At 29.0% G+C, this 10,949-nt stretch overlaps 1 protein-coding gene across 2 annotated transcripts in view; it reads right to left on the bottom strand.

The window, feature by feature from the left end:
* Window positions 1–490: 490 nt before the first annotated feature.
* The window catches only part of LOC142357801 (uncharacterized), a 36,874-nt gene continuing 26,415 nt past the window's right edge, over window positions 491–10,949 (bottom strand). The window contains exons 3-4 of one of the 2 annotated variants that reach the window (XM_075409323.1): window positions 705–882; window positions 491–639 (exon numbers count right to left, since the gene is read on the bottom strand). In XM_075409323.1, the coding sequence (XP_075265438.1) occupies window positions 615–639; window positions 705–882 (203 nt within the window). In that variant the 3' untranslated portion in view covers window positions 491–614. Of the gene's footprint in view, window positions 883–10,949 lie in introns of both variants that reach the window. The other variant, XM_075409322.1, reaches the window with a different exon arrangement.

The raw sequence follows: 10,949 nt of genomic DNA, 5'->3' as shown, positions 1-10,949 counted from the left end.
CTCCGCTAAGTGAATTGAAAACGCACCAATGATATGCATTGGTATAATTCTAAAAAAATAGTGTGATGCCGTCAACAATTGTAACAGAAAATCTAACAAGCGTGATAGAAACACCAAATACTCCAAAGCGACACAAGAAACACTTGTAATCAAATTGATCAGAATTAGCATTTTTCTTTCAAAAACTTTGACGCCAAATCAGTCTGTTGGACCCTAAAAGCCAATTGAAGTTCGAAATACTGCGCACTAAGAACTATTGCACTTGCTATCTCAAAACTTGCTATCTATCTTTTTATATTTCAAACTTTCTTGAAGGGAAATTCAGTAAGATCTTTCCCATTTTGAAGGACAGGAACAAAGCAGAAATAGTGCTCCTTCAATCTTTAAGTATTTTTGTTTTCAGGCCGGAAAAAACTTTTTCGCCATATTTTACACTCGTTTTCACCAATTTAAATGGCGCAGACAGCATTTTGCATATAAATAAAACAGCTGAAAAAACTTCAATTTTAATTTACTGTCCATGGTTGCAATTTACTTAAAAGTTCTATTTACAGTACATTACAAAATAATATTTCCTAATTCTTCAAGTCCATACCCTGCGTTTTTTCAGAATATTACAGGCCACAACCACACCCAGAGCTAAAAGAGCAATCTCAATCAGCGACAAAGTCACAATTCCGATGAGAAGTAAATCGAAGACATACTTTAACAAATTTAGCGTTCCTTTTTCGTTCACGTGCTCGTAACAGTGATCATACAGTTCCTTGTGATCAGATATCTGAAGATCTTCGACTGTGAAAGTGTGATCAAGAATTTTGTTTGCATCTATGAATTCTTTGATGTCTCGACAGCAAGTTAAGGGGTAAGTGTAATTCTCGAAATCTAAGCATACAATCATTACAGCCTAAGACAAAATACATAAAAATAGCAGCTATATAAATTTATGTTATAATCTGAATTTCATCATGAAACTGATCTAAGATAATTTTTTCGACGCATTTCATTCTCTTTCATTTTTGAAGCCTTGAGTTACCCAGGTTGAGGTCCAGACCCAAATTGATTTATGATCAGACCCAGTCGGGTGCACACACGTGTTCCCAGACCGAAATTACAGGGTCTGGACGGAAGTTCGAGCGTACTAAAGTCTGGACCATGGTCTGGAGATGATCTGATCAGAGGTGTGGGATGTGAAAATTGGTGATCACCCTTCTCATTCAGTGAGATGAAAATCTAAGCGTCTTTACCCCTTCTTGTTTGGTGGAAAGAAATCTTTGATCAAAACAGACAGTGTCCGACTACCCGCTCATCGATTGAGCAGAATTCTTGGAAAATAAGTACGTTTCGTTGGGTAGCAACAGTTATTGATGTTTCCCTCAGTTAGGGTTTGGAACGATAATCAAGTAACATTTATTTGCATCTTGTGTAAACAGCAGCTTTGTTCACACAACATGCAAATGATCTAACATCGTCTGCCATTGTCATTTTAGTACAGACGCGGTTTGCCCTAATTGACAAAATTATATTGTCTGTTAAAAGCTACCGGTTCGCCAGTAGGCTGGAATATCTGATTGTCTGCAAATAAGGATCTTTTTTCATTACTATCCAAACCATTTCAGATGGCACACAGAAGTTTTGCCGTAACTTTGGTTTTCAGCTGCAGATAGAGCAAAAACACACGTTCTCGCAACATTTGTGATATCAGCTGTTTGCATGAGTAGTGGATAAAACAAGGGATTCAACAAACAGTAAAATTTGGCCCGATTCGACATGCGCGATTAGCGTTAGGAGAAAGGGACAAATTTTACTGGTGGCTGAATCCCTTGTTTTATCCACTACTATATATTAGCTCTAAATTCAATAAAAAAATCAATTAAAATCAAAAATAAAAACAAAAAATCAAAAAATCAAAGCAAAATTTACATTTCACTCTTTAAGAGTGATTCACTCTTATTCGGAGTGATCCCCAGTAGAAAAGATTGCTCTTTTTCGCTCTTAAAAAGTGAATCCCTCTTTTTTGATATTTTTTATTTTTTTATACTTTTTATTTCAAATTATTTATACTTTTCAATAAATTTATATTTTCTTTATTTTTTCTATATTTATTCCATTATTAATAAGAAATGATATAAAATTATAGTATTTACATGAACAATTTTCCTTCGCAGATCCTCTGTTTGGTTAATAACTAAAGGAATTACAGCTCTAGGACTTTGCCAACTAGGATTAATTGTTTTATCCGCGAAGCGGTTACACCGATCAGTTATATTTCTACTAAATCCGCTAGTCAATTCTATATCTGGATGTTGTTTCTTTACATGAGCCCGTATCCCATCATATCTCACAACAGAAGTACAATATGGACAATTAACTTTAGCTGAAGTACAACTTCAACATGTATACTTACCCTCATCAAAATTATTTAGTGGTTTTATATAATTACACTTATTACAACATCTAGTTAATACTTCTGAGCTGGGGTTAAGTTTAGGGTTAGGGATAAGGTTAGGGTTAGGGTTGGGGATAAGGTTAGGGTTAGGGTTGGGGTTAGGATCTGAGTTAGAGTTATAGCCATAGATAGAACCAGAACCAGAACTAGAGCTAGAACTGGGATTAGAACCAGAACCAGAACTAGAACTAGAACTAGAACTAGGGTTAGAACTAGAGTTAGAATTAGGGTTAGAACTAGAACTAGGGTTAGAACCAAAATTAGAATTAGAATTAGAACTAGGGTTAGAACTAGAACTAGAACAATAACTCGATTCATTTTCTAAAGAACAACCCCATGGGGAAAAATCATTAGCACAAATACCACTTAAAATTATATTACCACACATACATTTATCAGTTTTATCTTTATGAAATGATTCATAATGATATTTTAAAACAGCAATGTCTCAACATTTATAGTTACACTCTAAACATTGTAAAAGCATTTTTAATAGATCAGTGAACGAACAAAATTATCAGTGAACGAACTTTGTTCGTGGTTTACCAAACTGCTTCGCAGATAATATTAGCTATGCTGTAGAATCGGTGTACAAACTTTGTGGATAATATTTAGCCATGATTTCAATTAAATCTTTAGTATTATCTTTAGATGTGATACACTCTGCTAAATATTAATTTCCTAAAGTATTGAGTGTATTAGTTTTACATCTCTTATCTATGATCAAAACAAGGTCTAATTCTTTTTTATCTTTAACAAAATTTATAATCTCTTCTCTAATTTATTCATTATTTATATATAGTTTGTTTAAAAACTTTCCTCCCTTTCTATTCAAAATTCCCATCTCTTCATTGACGAAGTCACAGTTACACTGATCAGTATACGAACTTTGTTCGTGGTTTACCAAACTGCTTCCCTGATTAGTATAACTGCTTCGTGTTTCACCTTCCAACTCTTCTCCAAATCCAACATTAACTAATGTATTTACTCTACTCAACATTGTGCTTGCTCCCATTGCTACAGTTCCAGCATTTCCTGATATTGAATCAGGATAAAAACAATTAAATATAAATAAACCTGTGCCTATAATTCCACCAATATTTGATAAAATTTTCATACACTTTCCCTTAATCATCTCTTTTGTTAAAACATCATTCTGAATTTTAATATTATTTAAAGTAAGAAGTTTATTAAAAAAACCGATAATTATCATGATTAATAACATTTCTATCTGTTGCATTAATCATTAGTGGTTTCATATATGCTATAAGTTTATTTATATCTTCTCTTTCTAAATCATTTTTTAAACTAAGAGCTTTTAAATCAAGGAAACCAACTCTTGAATCATATATCATTGTTCTATTACTGCTAATAAGAATAAAAATATTTTCCTTTTTATTATATTTAATTATACCATAACGAAGTTCATCTGACATTCCATCTGTACAATTATAATAGTTACTACTTAATTCACTAATTATTTTATTGAAGTCATGTTCACATTTATATATCTCATTTAAGTTTTTAAATAGGTCAGGTCCAATATAAGTTGTTAAATAAATAGTATCACAACTCATTCTTGCTGTATTAATTATTTGAGCTGGTTTATGACACATTACAATCATTTGAATATTATAATCTCTACCTTCAGTAAAAATAATAACCTATATCCTTATTTAACCTATCACCCATATCATCAAGTACTATTACACAATTTTGAAATTTATGCATAATATTTTTTGTGATCATATTTATATCACATTTATTAAACCCAGTATAAAACTTATTAGACTCAGGATCTATCCAGTCTCTGTCATCTTTACAAACTATAACTATGGACTTGATCTTGAACTTGATCTTGATCTTGAACTTGATGTTGAACTTGATCTTGATCTTGATCTTGAACTTGATGTTGAACTTGATCTTGAACTTGATCTTGAACATGATCATGGTCTAAGTATAACTTTAAGTATTGTCTAATAAAATATGTTTTACCCGTTCCAGTTCCACCATAAACAATAGTATGTAGTGGTGACTTTTCAAATTCAAATCTAACTAGACTCCTATTCATAAATCCACCAAAGCTTTCTTCTAGTTTTGTATATTTACTTGGTCTTGAATCATATATTATATAACAAATTCCAATAATAATAATAATAAAAATAAAAACTGCACTACCTGTTTCCATTTTTATATAATAAATATAGATTTGATTTAGATTTAGACTTAGACTTATGATTAGACTTAGATTTATTAAATTTATTATATAAAAATGCTCATCCTAAGTTTTGAGGAATTCGATAATAAATTTAATATTGATAATAATGCTATGAGTGATATCAGAATAAAAGATATAGGTAAAGATATAAGTCTAATACCAATTGAGATGGTAATAAGAGATCAAACTCCAGATAGTATCAGGGATCCTAACTTCAACATTATTGTAAATCTACATCCAACTGAAGGTACACATTGGGTTTTAGTTATAAGAAGAGAAGGTGGTCCAACATATTACTTTGATAGTTTTGGTGTAGAAACTCCACCTTTATTTTTAGAAGAATATGTTGATCGAGGGAGGCTCTAATGAGAGAATACAACAATATGATGAATCTTATTGTGGGGCTTATTGTTTATATATGATCTATCTTATTGATAGAGGATTTAGAATTAAAAGTGCTTTGAATATTCTAGTTAATCAATGTAAATATCCAGGAATATATAATGAGTGTTTTTGTTTAAGTTGTAGTAGATGTGGTGATAAAGATAAGGATAATGTTAATGATAATGTTAATGATCTACGAAGTAGTTTTGCTAATAATGATAATGATAATATTAATGATAATGATAATGTTAATGATAAGGATAATGTCATTGATAATGATAATGATAATGATAATGATAATGATAATGATAATGATAATGATAATGATAATGATAATGATAATGATAATGATAATGATAATGATAATGATAATTTTATATATCTATTTGATGAAAAATATCAAAGGAGTAAATCTAATAGGAATAGCAATAGTAATAGCATTAGCATTAGTCCTACTGATAATATCCGTGAAGCGGTTTCACCGATATCTGTAAACATAAATGATGATCTATATTCATGGTTAAATGATGATGATATAATTACTGAAGCCGCATTCCCAGATAACTTTAAGTGTATAATATCTGGTCCTAGTGAATGTGGTAAAACATTCTTATTGAAAAAAAAACTAATTCTAGCTAGTATATACTTTGATAAGCTATACATCATTGGACCAACTGGTGATCAGTACCATGGTATAGAAAGAATAAACCCAAAAACAGATGTTGAATTTGTTAAAGGTATAAAAGATTTACCATCTCCTGATAAACTACCCAAAGACTTAAAGAAACTAATGATATTTGATGATGTTAGAACCAAAGAACCAGTTATTAATGAATACTTTTGTAGAGGTAGACATAATAACTGTAATATGATATATCTTAATCAAAACCTGTTCTCTCTGGATAGGCAGAGTGTTAGAGAGAACTGTAATCTATTTATTTTATTTGAACAGAGAGGTAAAGTCCTCATATCTATATATCAAGATTTCTTTAATAATGTTGAACTTAGTTATAATGATTTTGCTAATATACGTAATAAAGTATAGAAAGAGCCTTATAATTATATTGTCATTGATATAGCTAAAAATAAAAATATTAATGGTAAACTAAGAATTAATTGGGATCGGAGAGTTTTGTAGTTTAGTTTAAGTTTAAGTATCAGGGAACCCGCTTCGCAGATAAGTATAAGTATGAGTATCGGGAACCTACTTCGCAGATAAGTATAAGTATAAGTATCAGGGAACCTGCTTCACAGATAAGTCTAAGTGTAAGTATAAGTATAAGTCTAAATCAAATGTAAAGTAAAACCTAATACATCACCATGAAAGTCTATAGGTCTTCCATGCTCATCTTTAATATGAAATTCTATATTTTCTATTCTATCTTTAGTTACATTTTGATACAAGATATTAGTTGGTATAATATTTATCAAGTAACCTGGTGGTTCAGTTAGATTAAAAGTATATAGTATGTCTGTATCTTTACCATTATCTTTAGCTCCAGATATCACATTACAATGAATGTTAATAGTACTAAAACCCATGATATCAATAATTTTCTGAGATTTATATCTACCTTTTTTATAAATTATTTTTCTAAATCCAGTAATGAGGCTAGTGAGTTTTTTATATCAAAGCTGAGTGCTCCTTGTTTTATTTCAATTAAACATTTCATCGTATTCTTATCAGGTTCTATTATAACATTACCATCAGTTTCTTCTTTTATCAATTCTGCTATGTCAGTTAACTCATATGCTCCCGGTGTAATAGTTGAATATAGCAACGGGATTCCTTTATAATTATGATTAAGTATAGATGTAATGTTTGGGCTTGAGGTAGAGATAGGGTTAAGTTTAGGGTCAGAGCTAAGAGCCCGAGGTAAAGCTTCATCATCTTCTAAAACAGTACTAGCATATAAGAATTGATTATTTCTCCTATTCACATTAAACACCGAATTATAAACAGATAATCTAATTAAACCTAATTTTGTGGTATTAAATATAGGTTCACTAAAGTTAAACTTTTCTGTTGGTTTTATCATTCTAAAGTTAAGTGTATACTCTTCTTTAGTTTTAGTTAAAACTTCGTGTAAATTTTGTAGTTCATATAAAATCAAGTTGTCTGTCATTTTTTATCTAATAAAAATGGATTTTAATTTGGATACAACTTATGGTTATAATTATCATATACATAAAAGTAAGATTATAAAATATAAACCTAATAATCTAGCAACAATGAAAACGGTTAATAGCAATATTAATATCATACTCAATAGAGAAGAGAATCACTTAAATATACATGATTCATATCTAGAGATAGAGTTTGTTTTATCAGATGAAGCTGGTGGTGTAATAATAATGCTAATAATGATGCTAATTGTTTGATTTTGGAATGGAAAGTGGTATGGAAAGACCACAATATATAATTGTTGGTTTTGAAAATAATAATGTTAATGAACAAACTCATGATGCAAGTACATTTGATGTAATGAATGTTACTGAATGTTATTGTAAGATTGGTAGTGAGTTTTATCCCGAGGAGAGAATGAATATTAATTATGGAACCAATAATTATAATGAGGCGTTTAAAGAGATTGTTAGCTTTAATAAAGATTATAATGGGCTACCACATAATATAAAACCATATATAAATCATAGAACATTCAAAAGTATTCATAGAATATATGTATTCGATACTAGATATCAAAGGGATCATATAGGTCCACAACCAATACAACTTAATTTTAAATTTAGTGCTGTAGTTGTAGATGTTATATGTCATGCATGAGTATTAACTAGAAAGGTAATAGTGTTAATAGTGATGGTAATAAGATGGTTGATATAATATCATAGATATAATTTAAGTCATAGATATAATTTAAGTCATAGACATAATTTAAGTCATAGATAAAACTCTAGCAATAATTATAATTTTAGATATAACTCTAGCGATAATTATATTTTTAGATATAACTCTAGCGATAATTTATAATTATAGTATAATATAGTTATTGTTATAATTATATACTTATACTTATACATAACCATATACTTATACTTAAATTTATAGCTAGTCAGCTCTAATTGTTACTCTTGTTAATACCTAACTATTTCTTATTAGTATTAACAAAACGTTTAGCATAAATAATGTCTAATTTCTTTATATTCTCTAGAGCCAAGCCTCTAGCTTCAAGCTTAACCTTGGGCTTAGGCTCAGCCTTCGAGCTTCGCTCGCGGGTGGAACCCTTAGGCTTAGGCTTAAAAACAACAAAGGGATTATACTTTTTAACTTCCATTATTTTTTATATATAGATATGAGACTTTTAAATAAGTTCAAAACTAATTCATATTGTGTTGGAGGTAGACATTATAGTGGTACTGTTAATATAAGAGGAGCTATTACTTCAAAAGGAACTAAGATGTTAAAAGGTAGTTTTGTTTTATGTAGAAGGAATAAATCATTGACAGTATCTGATGCAACAATAGAAGCAGAAGGACTTAAAGATTTCTTTAAAAGTGTTGGTAGGGCTACAGTTAACTTTGGAAAGAAAGTAGCTAATAATCCAGTAAGAGCATTAAAAATAGCAAGTAAAATAGGAAGTGCAGCTGCATCTAGAAACCCTAGAGCTGCTTTTTCAGCCACACCTGATTTAATTAAATTTGCAACTACTGGTGAAGGTATAAAAGTAGTACAAAAAGGAAGAGGGTTATACTTAGGTACAAAGAAAAGATGATTATTTGATTATAATTATGATTATATTAAGTTTATGATTATGATTATGATTATGATTTTATTATGAGTATATTATTTTTATGATTATGATTATAACTAAGATTATGATTATATATTTATCGATAAATATTAATACTAATTTTATTATTACTAAAAACATTGTTATTACTAAGCACTAATATCTTTAATCTAAAAAAAATACTCAGCTTGTTTTTCTTATTCTTTTTATAATTCTCATATAACTTAACAAATTCATTATACTCATCATTATCTATTTTATTATCATTCAATGATTTAGTATATAGTTTATTAAACTTATCACTAAACAGTTTACTTAAAATATACATTTGTGAATACTTTATATTTTTATTTCTAATTTTACTATTAATTGTTTTTGATAATGAACCACAAACAGTTGCTGTAGCAAAAGCTGTTGGTATAGAATAAGCTAATCCTATACCTGTTAATGAAACTGATGTTGTTGTTGCAGTTGTTGCTATTGATGATAATACTATTTTTGTTATCTCAGCTATGTTAATATAATTCTTATATCTACTTAACTTCTTATTATAGTTATTAGTTTCAGTTTCATAATAATTTCTAATATCTTTTATAATGTTAATATTGTTGTTAAATTTATTATTAGCTTGAATCTTTTCGTTTATCAATCTTTCTGATACTGATGACAAATCTGGATATAGTAATCTCTCACTCGGTGCTGTTGGGTTGGTCATTGCTTTGCTTATTTTCATTAGTAAAAATTCTTTCTATTTCTTTCATTATATCTTCTTGATTAAAACTATAATGCATCTCAAGTCTGTCTTTCTCTTTATTATCAAGTAACTTACTTTGTAAAAGTATAGCAATTATATATTGTACTATAACACCTCTAAGAGATTTATTGTATTCTTTCATTTCTCTCAGACCGTTAGTAAACATTTCATCTAAGTGTATGTTAGTTATATTCTGATTAACCTTATTATTATCAAATTCATGCTTTAATTGATTGTATTTAGAGATAGTCTCTGTAGCAACTTTATTACAAAACTTAACAGTATTTCTGACTTCATTTGTTGATTCAATAAATTCATTAATTAGTTCTTCATTAACTTGTGTTTCATTTAGTTGTAATGTTTTAGTTGTAACTTTATCAAAGTCACCCTTTCTTAGTTCAGTTATGTTTCTACTTAAAATGTCTAATTTATTAGAAGAGGATAATAAGTTATTGTCACAATACTCTTTATTAACAACATCTTTTTCATCTCTAGGAGGATGAACATTTGTAATTTTATCGGTATCCTTCATATCAATATCATCATTATATTCTAGGAATAACCCACGAGCCTTACTTAGTGTTAAGTTGCTTGTTGATGTTGATTTTGATTTATGTTTAGCTTGATTGAATCTATTTCTTGTCATCTTTGTATTTGTTTACATATAATTAGAATAATAATTAGTCTTGTAATTAGACTTATAATTAGTCTTACAATTAGACTTAGACTTAGCATTATAATTAGACTTAGGACCGCAAGTCAATATTTAATGATTCCAAAACCTTATTATTAGATTCAAAATCAAACTCGGATTTCAATAGTTCCTGTTCATAATATTTGCCTTCTATTATCTCTCCATTAATATCTTCTATTTTATATGTTGGTGGATGTGTTTTTAAAACTTCATTCACTTTAAACAATTCTCTATTCCAATTAGAAGTGTAACCTTTAGAGAAGATATTACGTTTATCTACATTTCTAACATAATCACCAACTTTAAATTTTGGTGTTGCTTTGGTAGAATTAACATAGTATTTAACTTTATCAGGATTATAAGAAGCATCAACTGGTGTCATATTAATTGTTGAGTGAATGTTATTGTTATATGTTACAACAGCATCATTTAATATATTTACTCGATTACCATCGCCATTGATGAATATAGGTTTATTTATTATGTGTAATAATGTTCTATTGAATCTCTCTATGAATACAGCCTTTATATCACTATAAGTAGAATATAGCTCTATCCCTGAAGCGGCTTTGCCGGTTCCATATTCTTTAAGTAAAGATTTAAATGTTTTATTGTAAAACTCACTACCTCTATCTACCCATAACTTTTCTGGTTTTCTAGGTTCAGAGCCACCTTGTAGATGTTCACTTAATACTATTTTAAAA

Source organism: Convolutriloba macropyga, unplaced genomic scaffold (genome assembly GCF_964194025.1).
Source record: "Convolutriloba macropyga unplaced genomic scaffold, txConMacr16.3 SCAFFOLD_792, whole genome shotgun sequence".
NCBI lineage: Eukaryota > Metazoa > Xenacoelomorpha > Acoela > Convolutidae > Convolutriloba > Convolutriloba macropyga.
Note: the sequence above shows the minus strand (reverse complement) of the source record. Positions and strands in the feature narration are given on the sequence as shown.